At 37.5% G+C, this 19,741-nt stretch overlaps 1 protein-coding gene across 2 annotated transcripts in view; it reads right to left on the bottom strand.

Annotated features, from left to right (window-relative positions):
- Positions 1–19,741, bottom strand: part of POLA1 (DNA polymerase alpha 1, catalytic subunit) — a 291,633-nt gene that overhangs the window by 52,785 nt on the left and 219,107 nt on the right. Inside the window, exon 36 of one of the 2 annotated variants that reach the window (XM_012106423.5) lies at positions 13,918–14,014. The exons of the other annotated variant lie outside the window; for it this stretch is intronic. Within the exon in view, the coding sequence (XP_011961813.3) occupies positions 13,918–14,014 (97 nt within the window). The remainder of the gene's footprint in view (positions 1–13,917; positions 14,015–19,741) is intronic. 2 annotated transcript variants of the gene reach the window in all.

The raw sequence follows: 19,741 nt of genomic DNA, 5'->3' as shown, positions 1-19,741 counted from the left end.
CTCTAAGACTGTGTCAAACTGATGATGGGTCTTCTTTGTATACCAGAGTCTGTATTTATTATATGGACACGACAGTGCAGCATAACATAATAAATGGAAGCTGACTGATCACATGCAAAACAATACCACATCTGGGCCTGGGGCTACTGAGTAACTGAAGATATCACAGGGACACAAGCAAACTTTAAAAATTACAGTTGAAGCCCTTAGACAGTTATGGAAAACTTAAAGAACTACAGACAATAATGAAAACAAAGTCAGTTTTTGTGAAGAGCAAGGCAAATCAAAACCAAACCCACAAAAAACCCCAGTTGATTTAAACATTAAGTCAGGTTAAAAATTAAATTTGTACTGTAGTCAGAAAGGTGAGGGCCAAGCAAAAACACTTCACTTTTAACCATTAGAGGCTATTCTGATATGGCACATGCAATTGGTAAAAAGAAAAACAAAAAAATAAAAATAAAAAGATGCACGAAAGGCAAGTGCTGTCTCTCATAAACATAAAAGGAACAGAAACACTTCTGAGAAGAAATGCTATCACCACAGAGATAAGGCAAATAAGAAATGATGGAGACATTAAATTCTGGGCCAAGTAAAAGAGCAAGATTCCCAAGAGGAAAAGAATATGCAATTTAAAAATAATCCCAAACTACTAGAGAAAAATACCAGAGTCAGAATGAATCTGTTTAAATCTCAAATATCTCTGAGAGCATGAAACAATTCTGGATGACTTTAAATCCTCTAATTTGCTTGAAGCAAATGGGACTGGTGTTTGTATATATTTTATTGACTTTTTGGTTTAAAGTCACATTTATTACAAATTTTAGTTGGTATTAAAAACTCATAAAGTCAATAGCTGATAAAACCACAACGCGTGCTTCTTTAGAAAGATTAAGAACAATAAAAACAACAAAGGGAATGCCATATGCTTTTAAGACTACAGACCTTTTAATATTTAAAACTGCATTTTTAAAAGAAGTAGTGTTATACATTTTAAATGGTTGATTCAATACATTTCTAGCAAAAAGCACTAATTTTGAGAGGAAGAAAATTTAGTTTAACCATATCTAACCCAAGTACTTTATTTAGTCACGTTATAACAGATTACTATAGATGTTATACAAATATCGATAATTCACTATTCCTAAAACTTAGAGTACATTCTATCTTGATAGTTAAAGGATCTACTCTCTTCTCTGCCATGAATATTATAAGCTTTTTTCTCCTAATTAATCTGCAATTAGTTCAACCAACCTCCAATTAGTCTTCTACAACATTACCCTACTTAGACAATAAAGCAGTCTCCACACTGGGTTTTAAACCTGGGCTAAAATAGATTCCTACAGACCAAAAATGGTTCTGAGATTTCTCTTTGTAGTATAATTTAGATGTCATATCTAATTTGCTGTCATGACTATTGTTTCACTGTGCAATTTGTATGTCGCTTTGAATGGTAAAGACATCAGAGCTTTATTGAATTAAACCTTCTGTCTTTATTTAGGGTCTGATGTTACATGTTTATGCGTGTATGTTTATGTCTCAAAAGCTCCTTTTGACATCAAGTAATAGTAGAAAAGGATTATGCTTTTTTGATATCTTTGCTCCCAACTTGGTAAATATAAACACAAATGGGGGGAGGTGGTGGTGGTAGCAGCCCTCTTTAAACAAAAGAAACAATTTTAAATAAACAATAATAATATTATTCTTATTATTATTTTAAAGATTGAGATAGCTAAATGAGCCATTCACACTACAGAATCATAGAGGACCTGGCTGTTTTATAACCTTAATGCCTTGATTGTCAATTCTATTAACCAACGGTTTCCTAAGAATTGACTTTTTTACTGATAGTTTTTGTGATGCTACCTCAAATATAAGATATTATTCTTATCACAATTCCATAAACACAAAGAAATGCAAATGCTCCCTGGCTTTAATTCATAAGGAACATGGGCCATCTTACCTAGATTGCCATACTCAGTTTAGTGTTGGTCTGTTTCTAACTGTCCTTCTCCTGGCCTTTGAGTTCAAGTTCTAACCTAAAGTCAGGACTAAGACTCACCATGGAAAGTCTCCCAGAAGACCACTGGAATAGCCTTTTAAGTAATTTTTAGTGCATGAAATTTCATAAAGTTTTTACTAGATAATTACACTTCCTGATTTTGTAATTAGTGGAAGTACATGCAATTACATAATAATTATGATAGTAATTACGTAATTAAGATGTATAATTATGTAGTAAAAAACATCATGGAAATAAAACCATCTACTGTGTAAGCACAATACATTTTAAAAGTAAATTCACTAGCTCAACTGTTTAAAAATACTTTTCTTCAAAATAAAGTGATTAGCTCACATTATCGTCTAACTGCTTGAAAATGGTTTAATATTTTTTCCTCATTGGTGATAGAAGTATATATATTTAAAGTACATGAAATAAATCTTAGGTTTTTCCCACTTTCAAACACTTGAAAAATGACAGCATGTTTTGCAAAGAAGACCATCAACCATAGCACCATCACCTAGATAATGCCCTTGCTTATATGCTGCTACACTTGTCAAAAGGGACAAAGAAATTGCCCACTGAAAGGACATACTAGGAAAAGATTTTATAAAACTCATAACACATTTGTAATCACATCATGCTTGTGAGCTCATTTCTACATAAAAGTGCAAAACTTGAGTGCATATTTACAGTAGGCTTAGAGAAAAGGCATGCTATCAGAATCCAGAAATTTGTTGTCCAAATACACAGCAACTTGGTTGTACACAACTTTTGCTATCTTAAAGAGGATGACATAAATATATATAAAGACATCTCCACTACTGGCAAAGCAACTATGGTGACAATTTCCTGGAAAATGTAGTTTTTCTTCTGTCACACTGTAAAGTTGTCTTTAGATAAACAACAAAACAAAAACAAAACTGGCAGTATTCAGAGAGAAAAGCAAAGCAGTATGAAGGGGCTCCAGTCTGCCACAGGAAAACATCAACTTTGTCATTCTTGTATTGAGCATAAGAATAGAACAGGAGGATTCATGTCAATGTATGGCAAAACCATAACAGTATTGTAAAGTAAAAAAAAAAAAAAAAAAAAACAGGAAAGTCAGCAACAGTAAGGAAAATTCCAAAGTAAATTTTGTAGTACCAAAATTAAGAAATACAATCTTGGTTTCACTTGAAAAAATTCTAGTTCAATACCTTGAAATCTTTACAAGCATGCTGAATCAAGGTTGTCGTGAGGACCAAAATGTGGTGACTGGGGGAGACTGTACTCTGGGCATATACAAAGTGGCCCTTGTATGAAGTGGCTATAGAGCTACATTCCAGTTTTCTCTTTTATAAGCCACTCATCTTGAGAAGCTGAAAGCCATTTTGAAACTAAGATTTGAAAAATCTTAATTTACTTCTCTCTTGTTCCATTTAGTTAACAAGAAAAAAAAGTGGAAGAAATCATGATTTCCTGCTTTTCCCCACTCTCCTAGGTCTGCTAAGGCTACTACAATTTTAAGCTTAATTACAGAATACACTTTGGAAGACAAGCCTGTCATACTAATTCCACCTCAAACCTGTCATTTTAAAGTTTTGCCAAAAGGATGCTCCGAATCAATGGATGAATAGAATGGAAGTAGGCTTTAGTTACTAAGAGGGGAGAATGTCTTAAACCAGTGCTTCTCAACATTTAATACACCCAGGAATAACCTGGGAATCTTGTTAAAATGTAGATATTGGTGCAGGAGGTTTGGGGAGAACCTGATATTTTGCATTTCTAACAAATTCCCATGTGATGCCTATGCTACTGCTTACTGATCACACTGAGTAACAAGGTGTTAGAACTGACGTGGAAAATAATGTAGGGAGAAAAAAGCTGACCTGGGTTCATCAGTATGTTATTTTTTCCCTCAACTGCTAAATTATTGGAATCATTATTTCAAGTTGAATAAAACATTTCTTTGTAAAATTTCCACTCATAACTTGCCTCTTGTTAAAAAAGCAGTACCTGTCCATCTTATATAAAGGAGAAAATAAAAATTATCCTTAATCCACCCACAGATAACAGCTGTAAACAATTCTAGTGTTTCTTACCAATTTTTCCACTGTGTATATAAACTACACATTAGAATCATAATAGTTACTTACTTTTGGACTTTAACCTTGTATTATTAGTATTTCTCTAAGTCATTAAACATTGAAACTATGTAATGTCTAACAACAATGAGGCCCCCCTCCCCAAAGCTCAGGGTTATATGAGCCATTTTTTCTATCATCAAAATTCTTTGTTTCTACAATCACTCCCTAATCATAAATTGTTCTAAACTACCCTGTTAGTGTCTCCCCTGATAAAAAATTCACTTAAACTAATGAAAGGAATGGGGTGACAAGAAAAAGGACCTCCCCGCTCCCCAAACCTCAGATCTTTTTTATGTTTGTGGCAGAAAACAGCATGTGGGATCCAAGTTCCCACCAGGGATGGAACCCATGTCCCCCACAGTGGAAGTGTGGAATCCTAACCACTGGACCACCAGGGAAGTCTCATCAGATCATATTTCATTCATAAGAAAATGAAACAAAGGAAAATGCACTTTAAGCTGCCCATTTCAAAACCGTTTTCTGTAATGAAAATTGTTTTTCATAATTATGAAAAATATAATTTTATGAGCAAATTAGTGCTTAAATGAAATTCTACCTTTACTTTTCCATGTATTTGGTAGGTATGAATTGTTTTGTGTGCGCTCTGGTATTATTAAAAACACAGAAAAGGTCCATTTCTAAAATTCAGTGGAATAGCCCATGGGCTTAAAAAAGTGACATTAGAACTGAATCAGACAGGGTGTCTGACACAGCCATGTGAGGCTTTAACAAAGTAAATTCTAAGAGTGCCAACTGGCTTAGAGAGGACTCCAGCGGCTCTTTGCTACTTGTATTTCAGACTTCTAGCAATAATATAACTCTTTTGCTTTCTCTTTAGCAGTTAGGAATAGTAGAAATCCTTAACATCAAAAAGGGAGCTGTCTTAAGACCCTCAGAAAACTCCAAATTCCTATATGCACTAAACCATATAATTTTTTCCATACAATTCTTATTTTCTGGCAAAAAACCCCACACAAAACCCCAAAGCACATTTTTAGACTCCTTAGCTTTTTAGTATTAGTTGTTATCTCTCTTTGGGGTCCCTACTTTCCACAATGTAATAAATTCATTACCACTTCATGAGTGTAACTATTTGGCTGATGGTGAGCAGAGAACAGGACTCTGTGGCAGTGTGGATGAGGGGCAGTCACCCAGGCTCACTCATTAGTTAAGTGACTTGACATTCTTTTGAATCAATTCAAATTTGGCATCAGCAAAATGAGAGCTAGGACATCACTCAACTTTAGTTTCACTTGCAAAGAGCTGAAATGACAGATATTAAATCCAAAAATGTCAAGGAACTTTTGTGACATTAATTTATGGCACACATGAATCATGTGAGCAATAGATGTATTATTATATGGTTTTAGAACTTTCCAACACATTGCTATCCATTCATGGACAGAATTGCTTCCTAGGACTTGTTACTCCACAGTTCTCAAAGTGCTTATGTGGCCATATTTTGAGCTAAGAATTCCTTCAACAAATATTTAGTTAGCTGGCTCCCCCATGGGCAAAGCACAGATCAACAGGGTACGACCCTTTGCCTCCATGAACTCAGTAGAAGAGAAAAAAACAATCCAGGACAAATCCTATGAGAAGGGCACTCACAGGGTGCTATGGGAACGCAAAAGAAGGAAGCTTATATACTACATTCAAATTCTTCATCAATATAATGGGGCATGATCCACTGTTACCTCGTGGGGCTGCTGTGCAGACCCATGCTGGACATCTGAAAGGAAGATAGGAAACTATACAAAGTACCTTACATAGGGTTAGCGTAATTCTGGTGACACTAACAAAAACAACAAATACCTACAGACTTGACCATCACGTATAAAGGAAAGACAAAAGAAGAGCAATGGTAACAAGAAAGGGACAGCTTAAGAAAAAAACAGCAAAGCAAGGAAGTGAGAAAAAAGCTTGAGAGGGGAAGTCATTGGGAATTTCACCATACTGAAAGAAGCAAGGAGCACAGCCTCTGAAAGGGACTGTCCAGTAGGCTGTGGCCCTCAGGCTGCCCATGGTCCTCTGCAAGAAACAGGGGTGACCTGAACAAGAGTCTTTCTAGACCTAAAGAGACTTCACTGAGAAATCAGTCTTCCTAACAGATGCTTTTCAAAAGTCCACAGGTAAAGCACCATCCTTTTGCTAACATTTATGCTGTAGCTTCAATTCCTTTCTTCACCACAGTCCTAAATCCTGGTGTCCCTATTCTGGCAGAGACAAATGCAACATGTAAAAATTTCACCAAGAAGACCATGTGTTATGGGTTGAATCATATTTCTTTCACCCCTAAATTCTTATCGAAGAGGGGTTAAAGTCCTAACCCCCAGTACCTCGGACTGTGACAATATTGGAAATACAGCCTTTAAAGGGCTAATTAAGTTAAAATGGGACACAGAAAGGTACAGAGGGAGGACCATGTGAAGACAGGATGAAAATAGCCATCTACAAGGCAAAGACAGAGGCCTCAGAAGAAGCAACCCTTCTGATGCCTTGATCTCAGGCTTCTAGCTTCCGGAACAGTCTGAAAATACATTTCGTTGTTTAAGCCACACAGTCTGTGGTACTGTGTTATGGCAGGTGCAGCAGAGTAACACACCATGCTACTACAAACAGCTGACACACAGAATAAGAGGAGATAAGAATCTGGTAAGATAGAACAGGAACAAAGGAAGTGGTTTTTCTGTTTTTGCTTTTAGGAAGAAGGAAAAATCAAACATTAAAGTGAAAAGGCAATTAAAGTTCAAAAGAATAAAAAAAAAACAAGCCACAGACCGAGGTAAAATATCTGCCAGAGACACATTTGGTAAAAGACGGTTATTCATCAGGGTCTTAAAGTTTTCTGCATACAGGTCTTTTGTTTCTTTGGGTAGATTTATTCCTAGGTATTTTATCCTAGGTATTTTAGGAGATGGTGAAACGAATAGAGAGAGTAGCCCTGAAACATATACATTATGATATGTAAAAAAAGATAGCTGGTAAGAATTTGCTGTCTGACGAAAACCAGGAGCTCACACTGGGGCTCTGTGACAACCTAGAGGGGTGGGATGGGGTGGGAGGGAGGTTCAAGAGGGAGGGGACATATGTATACCTATGGCGGATTCATGTTGATGTATGGCAAAACCAACACAATATTGTAAAGTTAAAAAAAAATAAAATCTGAGGAAAAAAAAGAAAAAAAGAAAAGAAATTTTAAAAAATGATGTGATTTTTTAAAAAAAGGTTATCCAAAATATATAAAGAACTCTTAGATAAACAACTCAATTAAAAACTGGGCCAAAGAAATCTCACCAAAGAAGACATATGAATGGCAAATAAGCATATGAAAAGATGCTCCAAATCATATGCCATTAGGAAAAGGGTGGTTAAAACAACAAGATGCCACAACACACCTATTAGAATGGCCAAAATATGAACACTGACAACACCAAATGCTAAGGAGGATGTGGAGCAACAGGAACACCCGTTCACTGCTCAGTGGAAAATAACATGGTCCAGCCACTTTGGAATTCAGTTTGTCAGTTTTTTACAAAATTAAATATCATATGATCTAGCAATTTGTTCTCTGGTATTTACCCGAAGGAGCTGAAAATTTATGTCTACACAAAAACCTGCACATGGATTATGTTTACATGAGTTTTATGCATAATTGCTGAAAACTGGAAGCTACCAAGATGTCCCTCAGTAAGCTAATTGATAAATAAACTGTGATACATCCAGACAACAGAATATATATCTTTTTACACATTTTATTTTGTCTTGTATAGCTGATTAACAAACAATGTTGTGACAGTTTCAGGTGAACAGTGAAGGGACTCAGTCACACATATACATGTATCCATTCTCCTCCAAAGCCCCCTCCCCTCCAGGCTGCCACATAACATTGAGCAGAGTTCTCTGTGCTGCACTGTAGGTCCTTGCAGGTTATTTATTTTAAATACAGCAGTGCATACACGTCAATATCAATCCCAAACTACCTAATTATCCCTTACCCCCATCCTTCCCCCCAGCAACCACTTATTTGCTTTCGAAAAGATAAGAGAATATTTTTAGTGCTAAAAATGAAATGAGCTACCAAGTCATGAAAAGACAGAGGAAACTTAAAATGCATCTTAGTAAGTGAAAGAAGCCAATGTGAAAAAGCCACATCCTATATGATTCCAATCACATGACATTTTGGAAAAGGCAAAATTACGGAGACAGTAAAAAAAGAAAAAGACAAAAAAACAAAAAAAAAGAGCTGCTGCCAAGGGGTAATGGGGAGAGAGGTGACTAGGAGAAGCACAGAGGATTTTTAGGGCAGTGTCTGATACTATTAGGTTGATGCAAACATAATTGTGGTTTTGGACCTTGACTTGTAAATGTGTGTTAGTTGTGCCATGGTGTCAGACTCTTTGCAACTCCATGGAATCTAGCCTGCCAGGCTCCTCTGTCCATGGAATTCTCCAGGCAAGAATACTGGAGTGGGTTGTCATTCCTTCTCCAGGGGATCTTCCCAACCCAGGGACCGAACCCAGGTCTCTTGCATTGCAGGAATTCTTTACTGTCTGAGCCACCAGGGAAGCCCACTTAAATCATTATAACTAGACTCAAATACATCTTTATTAATAAAAATAAGAACCATCACAATCAATACATTTTTGCCAATGAGAAATAAGTTTGTTTATTCCTGTAGTGTAAGTATCCATGCTTCAGGATTTGACGAACTCTTGGAAAGCATGTCCTGCCTCCTGCTGGCCGTGGAAGCATTTTCCCTGCAAAAGTTGTCGAGATGCTTGAAAAAGTGGTAGTTGGCTGGCGAGGGGTCAGATGAATATGGCAGATGAGGCAAATGTGTTCAACTTCTGAAGCAGCTGTGCATCGTACAGTCGGGCGTTGTTGTAGAGAACTGGGCCCTTTCTGTGGAATAATACCAGTTGCAGGTGTTCCAGTTTTTGGTGCATCTCACTGATTTGCTGAACCTACTTCTCAGATATAATGGTTTCACCAGGATTCAGAAAGCTGTAGTGAATCGGACGGGCAGCAAACCACCAAACAGTGACCATGACCTTTTTCTGGTGCAAGTTTGGCTTTGGAAAATGCTTTGGAGCTTCTTCTTGGTCCAACCACTGAGCTGGCTGTCACCAGCTGTCGTACGCAATCCACTTTTTATCGCACATCACAATTTAATCAAGAAATGACTTGTTGTGTAGAATAAGAGAAGATGACACTTCGAAACAATTTAAAAAAATTTTGGTCAGTTCATAAGGCTCCCACTTACTGAGTTTTTCACCTTTCCCATTTGCTTCAAATGCTGAATGACCATAGAATGGTTGACGTGAGTTCTCTGGCAACTTCTCGTGTAAGAGGATCAGCTTTAGATGATGGCTCTCAATTTGCTCACTGTCAACTTCCAACAGCCAGCCACTATGCTCTTCATCTTCAAGGCTCCCATCTCCTTTGCAAAACTTCTTGAACCACCAGTACACTGTACGTTTGTTAGCAGTTCCTGGGCCAAATGTCTTGTTGATGTTGCAAGTTGTCTCTGCTGCTTTACGACCCATTTTAAACTCAAATTAAGAAAATCGCTCAAATTTACTTTTGTCTAACATTATTTCCATAGTCCAAAATAAATATAAATAGTAAGTAATAAGTCATTGGGATTCCCTGGTGACTAAGACAGTGAAGAGTCTACCTGCAATGTGGGAGACCAGGGTTCAATCCCTGGGTCGAGAAGATCCCCTGGAGAAGGAAATGGCAACCTACTCCAGTATTCTTGCCTGGAAAATCCCATGGATGGAGGAGCCTGGCAGGCTACAGTCCATAGGGTCACAAAGAGTCAGACACAATTAAGCGACTCAAAAAAAGCAAGAAATGTACATTAAAATGATGTATGTAACATAACCACATTTATTAAGAGTGTATTCCAATATCAAATGGCAAATTTCAACAATGTAAAAACTGTAATTATTTTGCACCAATCTAATATAATGGTGGATACATGTCATTATATATTTGTGTAAACTCACAGAATGACTGAGTGAGCCCTAAGGTCAAGTATGGACTGTGGGTGATAACAATGTGTCAATATAGGTTCAGCAAACTGTCCCACTCTGGTGGGTGATGTTGATAATGAGGAAGGCTGTGCATGTGTGGGGGGCAGGAGGTACATGGGGAATCTCTGTACCTTCTTTCAGTTTTGCTGTGAACCTACAACTGTGCTAAAAAATAGTCTATTAAGAAAGGCAGTTGGTGGATTCCTTTCTTTGCTTCCAAAACAATTTGACCACATTAGTGGTTTATCACACTTAGCTGCAGTTGAATTTTTGTGTCTGCAAAGGGCTCTTAGCTCCTCTAGGGTAGGGAGCATTGACCATCTTTGTTTTTCTGACATTTAGGATGGTATTCAACAAATAATAGGAAATATATATGTACTGTTTTTATCGCTGCTGAATAAATGAAAAAAGACTCAGTTGAGAAAAGTCAGACTCTTTTTCTTCCTTTATTTTTAAGCAGACTTACTTTAGACAACTGGGCAAAGATTTGAATTGATTCATGTCTCCCTCAAACAGTTCACTTATCCCTACTCAGGCCAAGGCCCCCCTGGGATGAGGCAGCCAAATGGGACCATTATGTGCTGCCACCATGGAAATGGATTTTTACTTCATATATTGCCACTATGTTCCTCTAAAACTTTTGGATCTATTATGCCATCTGTGTACATTCTGGAGCAGTTACAATAATAATGTCAAGCCCCAAAGAAATAAGATTTTTAAAATGTTATGTATTTATAGTGAATATGCAGTAAATACTTCACCAAACTGAAAAACAGTCCCTTATCATCTTAAAGGAAAGGGAAAAACACCAAATGGGGTTAATTCACATTATGGACTAATGGCCTGTAAACCTTCATTTGAAAAGCAAAGCACAGGAAAAAGCTTTGATGAGAGCTACTTTTCACCATAAAAATAAACCTCTTTCCAATAACTTGTATGTGATTTTTTCCCCAAGTCAAATTGACGAGTTTCAAACACAGATTAAAGCCACCATCCAGTTACAACCCTCAAAATATGGGCTTTATAATGGAAATGGTAAAACTATCTTAGCGAAGGAAATGTTGCTAGGTACCAAGAGTAAAGGAGAGTCTATGGTAAATACTTTACACGCCAGTTTCAGGGCACTTGTTGACAGACAATACTTAGATTCCATTCTCAATAATATAATTGTGTGTAACTATTGTCATTTTTCACAGGACTTTCGATGTTAACATCTATTGGTGTTCTGGCCTTGGTCCAAATTGAATAAATTTATTTGCCCTCTTGATCTCACAGATTTTCAATTCTTTTTAACAGCAAATCTCCCTTGAATAGCTAATCAGAAGACAACATTTCACTCCAACTCATAAAGTGAGAAGTGAATTTTATATGTGTTACATTAATTTATACTTATGGAAGTTTCCCCTCTAACTGTTCACCTATGGACTGTAAGAATATTGTTGCTCTCCAATTGTTCCCTATGGATTACAACCTGTACTCAAATCTCTTCTACTTAGAACCTGTCCAAATCATGTGTTCAGAATTGTTTGGGGGGACTTTCTTAAATTTTACCCCATACCTTCTGAACTAGAAATTCTGGGTGTAGGAGCCATGGATTTATATTTTTACATGTACCAGGTGACTCTTAGGTACGAGCTTATCAAATGTCATTTGTTAGGAAACCTGTGCTCTTGGACTATGGCATGACCTAGCCTCTCATTTCTATCCCACCACTTACCACTACTAAATTATCCAAAAATGTCCAGACCAAGTAAATTCTATCCAAATTCCTTCATTCCAAAGATGCAATTTAGGAATAATAAGCAGAAGATCAAAGGAAAAATAGTTACACTAATTAACACTCCATAAAGAAAGCAAAAGGATCTTGAAACGTTTAATGAAGTTCTTTCTGTCAGACATCCATTTTGTACCCTTCTTTTGCTTTACTTTCTTTATCCTTCTGATATGTAAAAGAACAAGTCAGTAATTCCATGCCGTTTTGGCTCTGAACTCCTGAATAGTGTATTTATTAGAAGCAAATGACAAAAAAAAGTCCCAATCCTTAAACTTGTGAAACGGAACTAAATAGCGTGAGTATACAGATTCTATCAACACTTCTCCCTTTTTGCCAAGCAAGAATTTTGCAAGTGACTACTCTGTTCCATCCTATTTTTCAGGAGAGCAACATACACTCCTCCATGCTCTCTAAAAAGCAGGGGTAAGTTTCCAATGACTTTACAGATCAATTCTACAAGTCTCCAAGTCACTGGGCTTTCTGAAAACTGCTCATCATTCAGCCCTTCAGATAAGAATTTTGGAAATGTCTGGAAGAGGAATCTATCCCCTAGGAATCTAAGAACATCTAGGGACCAATTTGGATTCAGAAAGAAGTAAAAGGGGATCAGGTTCTAATATACAGGTACCCAGAAAGAGGTAACAAACTTGACAGAAACGGACAATGTACTCATCAAACAGTACTTAATTCTCTAAATGCTTAAGGCCTTTAAGGAAAGATCCTTTGAGGTAAAACAGAAACACTTATTGTTGATATGCAAATAAACATGGGCTAGATGATACCAGTCATGAAAGAAAGTTCAAAAACCTAGTTACTAATGGATTAAAGGAGTTTGTTCTCTTATATAAATTTAATTTATATATATGTAGATATACAACTTTATATAATAAATTTTCTCTTATAAATTTAATTAACTCACTGAAAATAAGCTGTGGAGATAGCCCAAGGTATTGTTGAACATCTAAAGACAAGATACTAATATTTGAAAATCTCTATCAGTCATAAAGTACTTTATATTCAAAGACAGAATAAGTCAAGGCATTAAAAAAAAAAATTCTAGCCTATCTTGTAAATGGAAGAACTGAAGTCAATTATGACTAGAACAGAAGAGGTAAGACCAAATCAAGGGCATAGTGATTCAGTTATCTGGGAAATTCAGAAGTATTTGTAGGTTTCTATATGTCCTTGAGGTTGCCTCTAGCCCTGGCACTGACCAACAAAATGTTGCTGACGTTCAATGGCAAACAACATAAACACTTTATAGGTAACTAATACAAAAAATGTGTAAACTCACCTTTTAAAATATTTTACAGGTAATAGAAAAGTTGTCAATGTGATTTTCAGGTAGGAGGAAAAAAAACCCATGCACTTGTCTTGACATTTTCAAATATTTTAAGTTATGTAACAAAGCTTTTCTCAGGCCTATTAAGCCCCACAGTGCCTGCAAGTCTTGTGTAAGACATAGGCAGCACCTGATAATCTGGGCTGAGGCATCTATATGTTCTCTTAGGATGGAGTCAATAAAAGAACTCCACCCCAGTCCTGTGTCTCAAAATGAACCTAGGCTTTTAGTAAACAGCAGAGACATACTCCAGGTCTATTTTTTCTGGTAATATCTGGTTTTTGTAGGTCCAACGATCACGTTGCCTATGCTTACTTCATTACAATTACTAAACTCTATAGAAAATAGCATTTTAAAAATATAGCATTTAAAGAGTCCTTTCTGTACTGTTCCTCCCTCAAAGCCCAGCTTTAATAGAGAACAATGTGAGAAAGGCTGAGGGGGCCAAAGCCGGGGATTCCTATGCCACCGCCCCTCATGCAGGGGATGCCTGTGCTCACAACAGCTCCCATGGCCTGCTTCTCAGACAGTGGTGCGATGCTGCATGAACAGCCTGACACAGTAGGTCTGGCTTTTATGATGCAAATTTCCACTTTAAACTCAAAGGTAATTACAGTATTTTAACGTACCTTTCTCATGATCGGTAATAAGTTTCTCCAGTGCACACTCCACATCAAAAATGTACCGGTAAAAGCACAGCTGGGTGTACAGGGACTTGTCAGAATACTGCAATATAACAGAAAAATAAATGAATTTTGGGGAGGGGGGAAGCTTTGGAGATCACTCAGCAAGTGTATCCCCTAATTTAACTTCCATATCAAGCAGTTTTTTTTTTTAAAGAAGGGGGGTGAATAAGAAGGAGAGAATCATATTAATGATTTGTCCCCCTCATATGGCATACATACCTTTCATAATTCAGAATAAACCCTGCCACTTTGATCATAGATTACTACTTATGAAGCTACAGACTGATTATCCCTGCTGTCAAAAAACTGATTTTGTCAAACTGCAAATTCCTATGCACTCTTGACAATTTGCACTGTTAATTGGGAAAAGTGGTACTGTGCTTCCTAACTGGGACCTGTTCAGGCTAGGAGGAAGTTAAACAATTTCTGAAATACAAGCTTGATTTTATGACTCATGGTGAGAGGGACGAGCCCACAGATAACATCTTGACCACTTGTTCTGTGCTCATCCTTAAATGGGCAACATATGACCTCTGAGAAATAGCGTGTGAAATGAAATAACCAAGGCTTATCATTCCATCAATATCAAAACAATGTTTAATGATTTGGGCAAGTTCTAACTCAAAAAATCATAGTATCACTGAGGTAATCAAGAGTCACTGTATCTCACCCTGTGTGGGGAAAAACATCTGCAGTCAACTCAATAATCAAAGTGAGAATTATTTGGCGAATCATGTTCAAATGCATTTGTATTTCTTTTAAGTTGGCTGCTCCAGAAACTTACTTTCCTTCCTCTTATAGGATTAGATAGGTGGGAAACCTTTATACCAGAGGACGATGAACTAGGGCTTTGGTGTCATCTTTGGGAGTGAGGGTGTGAAACCAAAGCGAAACAACTCAATCCTCGGAACTTCTCAAATAACAAACTCAAAAGACAAGCACGTTACCAGGTCTCACTTGCTGTCTTGGACAAACATGAAATCTAACAGCAACTGAGTACCTATTGTGCACCAGTAACAACAAACATACAGCTAACTCACACAACACAGTAAGCACTCTACAGATATCGATTGGTTCAGTGAATGAATCAATGAATAGCCATGATAACCAGGTCATTTGGTACAATCCATGCAACAGGGTCAGGTGGCACCCACAGACTAGCATGTGACTAGAAACTTACCACTATCTACAACTAGATATACAAATGGTCTTATTTTGAAGGGAATCTCTTTGGTAACCAAGTATTAGATTCCAAGATCCTTGCTGGCTATCAATGATAAAAGACTATAGCCAACTCAACTGGGTACAGAAGTGAAATTTAGTGTTTAGAGCACAATGGTAGACTTTCCAGCTCACTCCATTATAAAGTTGTTACTAAATTTAGTGTATTTTAAACTTCTTTGGCCACTACAAGTGGTATCTATAAATATTAGGCTGTAGGAATAACCCACATATCAGCCAGAGCTATTGTCTTTTTTGAGTGTGCATTCCTTCCACCCATTTCTCTTCTTTACCTGAACCTATTTTAAAAAGTATACCTAGAAGCCTATTTTATTTCTTATTAGCTATTCTACAATATGCATCATCATTATACTATTATACACCAGTTATTTTTAGCGAATCCTGATTACTGCTTCCTGGGGGAAAAAAAAAAGGAGGACGACAGCGATTAAGTTATTTGTTTAGTTTTTTAGATTCAGCAGTAATTGCTGGTACACATCTCCCTGACTGCACACATGCTGCAGGTTGAATAGAACACTGAAATTACCTCCTTCATAATAGTTTGTTTTGATAATGTATTGTGTGTCGAGATGATGAGAAACAGTTGCTGTCAATTTGATTAGCCATTATATTTTTATGTTAATTGCCATTATTGGGTCCATTCTGTTTAGTGTCACCATAGAAGCCATACAATGTTAGCATAAATAACAAATTGGAGTAAATTAGGAAGATATATTTTTGCCAATTCATTTTAATTGCCCCTCAGTCCTTCCATTGGTTAACGCAGCTGTTGACCCATAATAAGCACTGGGTCAATATAGCTGCTTGTCAATTCAGAAATGCAAAGTGCTGTGTTGCTGGTAATGGATATACAACAACCTTTGCCAGCTAACTGAAGCAAACGAGTGACAACCCACATGAAGGAATAAAGCGTCAGCCACGGAGTTTAGTGACCTGATATTAGTAGGCAGGCTAATTGAAAGTCAATGCTTAAATGGATAAGGAAAATAGGGGAAAAAAATTAAAAAGGAGTTATATATTTTTTAAAAATATACCAACACCTCCTGCCCTTTTGATTCCTGACATATTTTGCAATTAGTAAACTGGTTGAAAACAAAAGGCCCTATTAGATTTTCAATGTCAAATACAATCAAGTGGTTTTAAAGAACACACATGAAATGGAGAAAACTATAGTTTAAATGAACAAGAATAACACCTACTTTTGTTTTCTTGATTTTTCCTTATTAATTTGTGATCACTTGGAGGGGCTTTTTAAAAAATCATTATCATCTTTTCTTTTTTGCCTTTGATGATAAATTCTTCTAATCAAGAAAACTGACACCCTCTAGTCTTTTCTGAGATCTTCAGCAGGTTTTTTTTCCCACACTTAAATGCTCATTCTGACTGTACAAGATTGGATGGAAAATACTTCAAGAAAATAAGGTGATATTTTAACATTTCTCTCTCCAGCTTTCACTTATTGGTTTAAAATGTTCGATTTCTTGCTCTTTCCTTGAAAATTGCACTCAACACGGTGCCTAGGCTTCTTTCAATCTTCCTTTATAGTTAGAACATCATGTACCAAAGTGGTGGATTGTGATTTAGTAAGGACAATGCTGAGCTGAAAGAGCTACTGTGTGTACAATGCTTTGCATTCAAGTTAGTTGCTTGGAGTGTTAACAGAGTAGTAAGTGGGGGCCCCATACATACGCAGGGGTAGGGAAGGAATTCCCCTATGATATACCTGGCACAGAGGAGGCACTTAGCAAATACTGTGAAAGAAATGAAGGAAAAAGGAAAATGCTTCAGTACCACTATTTTTGATGCATTCTGTTTGAATCCCATAATCAGACGACATTAGAAACAATGTGAACTTCATTCTGTCTCCAAGCCAAAGTATTATGTTCAGATGAAAACATAGGCCCTAGATTAGTGGTCCTTCACCTGGCTGTACACAGAAGTACCTGGGGAGTTTTTTAAAAACACTGATGCTCAGATCTCGGCCCTGGAACAACTAACTCAGAACACAGTGGGGAATCCAGGGGATGGGCACTGGTAAGGGCTTCCAGGTAGTTCCAGTGGGTAGTCTGAGAAAAGAACTGCTGTGCTGCATACTACCTGTACCAGAGATACTTTTTTTTTTCGGGTCCACCTGGCCCCACCCCGGGCGGCCTTCTACTTCCCTCCGCGTCTCACCCAACGGCAGACCAGCACCCCGCCACCAGGCCAGGTTTGAAATCCCAGAGATACTTTTAGAGCCATGGACCCTGATCCCTCCAAGCTGGCTCAAGATCAAGGAATTTATACCAGTCAAAAAAGCCTAAGAAGTTTTCCTGAGAACCACTGTGAGGAAGATGCTTGCTTTTTAAAGCAAGTTACTGTAATCTTAGTACAGGATGTATTTTCATTTACATAAATGCAGGGCAGGGTTAAACCTAACTCGCATTTTGGTTTTTTGTTAAACTGTAATCTACACAAGTGCACAAATAATGAGTGTATGGCTTGATGCACAAAGTTAACATATCTCTCTGATCAGCACCCAGAAGAAACAGAACTTTACCAGCCTCCTAGAAGCCCACCCTTGTTCTCCTCCCATTATTCCCCATCTTCTCCCTAAAGATAATAATAGATTTGCCTTACACACACATACAAACACACACACCTTTATGTGAATATAATCTTATAGTTTGCATTCTTTCCTCTTTGGTGTCTTTTGGTCAATATTGTATTTGTGAGATGATTCATCCATGTTGTTGGAGGTAGTGGAAATTTGTTTATTCTCATTGCCATAAAGTATTTCACTGAATGAATATATCATAATCTATTTAGCCATTCTACAGATGAAAGGCATTTAAGTAGTTTCCAGCTTTTTGGCTACTGAATGGTGCTGCTACCTACATACTTGTACACACCTCTGCAGTATTAGCTTGGTGCAAAAGTAATTGTGCCCCTCAAATGCCAGCCTGGCCACAGACCTGCCCCACTCCTTCCCATCTTCTGTTTGAGGCCAGGCCACGTGTTCCCTTCCTCCTCTGTGCCCTGGCCCAAGCAATTCTGCCTTCCCTTTCAGGCCCATCCTTCCAGCTTTGCCTAAAGATCCGCTCGATCCACTAGGTTTTTACATACCTTAGCAGACCTCAAAGTCACTGCAGTTTCGGAGACGCCTTTGCGCCTCCATGCTTCAGTTTGTCCACAAACCCAGTCACCTCTCCTCTGGAGCCCCATGTTTCACCACACCCTCCAGCACAGAGAACACACTCCAGCAGTCCTCACCAGTGTGATCACCCTCACGCCTCCAAGGATGTAAGCTCCTAAGGGCACGGATCGTGTGTAACCCCTCTCCACTGGGCACCCAGGCCAGAGCCAGGCTTGTGGTTGGCCCTCAAGGAAGGTTTGTAGAAGGAAGGGATTCATGGAACCTGTCTCCCACCTCTCACTGAGCCTCAACATATGGGCTAATGACACTAGTCTCGGAAATGATTTCTAATGTTTCCTGTGTATATCTACTCCAGGGCAGACTGGCTCTGGGGTCAGACTGTATTTGGTCTCAAATTCAGTTCTGCCACTTAAAGGACTGGGTGACCTTGGACACAATGCTTAATTAATCTATTCATACCTCAAATTCTTCATCTGTAAAATGAGAAAAGTAAACCTCTCAGGAATGCTGTAAAGATAATGAGCTAGTATATATGTGGCAATCTCCCAATTTATTCCCACCCCCCAAACCCTGGTTAACTATACATTTATTTTCTATATCATGACTCTACTTCTATTACTTCTGTTTTATTCATACGTTCATTTGTACCCTTAAAAAAAACAATTTCACATATAAGTGATATATGATATTCATCTTTCTGTGTCTGACTTATTTCATTCAATATGCAAATCTCTAGGTCCATCCATGTTGCTGTAAATGGCATTATTTCATTCTTTTTTAAGGCTGAGTAATATTCCATCTCTCTCTCTCTCTCACACACACATACATAACTATATATAAAACAGATACATAATAAGAACCTGCTGTAGAGCACAGGGAACTCTACTCAATACTCTGTAATGACCTATCTGGGAAAAGAATCTTAGAAAAAACAAAGTGGATATATGTATAACTGATTTACTTTCTGTGCACCTGAAAGTAACATTGAAATCAACTATAATCCAATAAAAATTTAAAAAGTGTAACACACTAGCATATGGAAAGCACCAGCACTATGAATGGCACACTCTGTATGTCACTGATAAATGACGTATTCTGTACTTTCCCAACTAGAGCGCAGCTTCTGGAGGGTTTGAATTTCTACACAGTTGCAAAACCCAATGCCATGCCCTCAATAGGTGCTCTACAAAGTTTATAAGGAATATGTTTAAACTCGAACTATGAACACCCCCTTTTAATGAATGCATTCAACTGCTATTTCTACTGTTTTAGTCAAGATATGCCTTTAAAATTTCAGTATCCTTCAATTTCTACATACCTTTATGTCTTATATAAATTATTAGTCTTGATTACTATCAAGATTAATCTTGAAAAGACTGAGATATGCTG

The sequence above is a fragment of the Ovis aries genome, chromosome X (genome assembly GCF_016772045.2).
Source record: "Ovis aries strain OAR_USU_Benz2616 breed Rambouillet chromosome X, ARS-UI_Ramb_v3.0, whole genome shotgun sequence".
In the NCBI taxonomy this organism is placed as follows: Eukaryota; Metazoa; Chordata; class Mammalia; order Artiodactyla; family Bovidae; genus Ovis; species Ovis aries.
The sequence above is the reverse complement of the archived record's forward strand: the minus strand, read 5'-3'. Positions and strand labels throughout refer to the sequence as shown.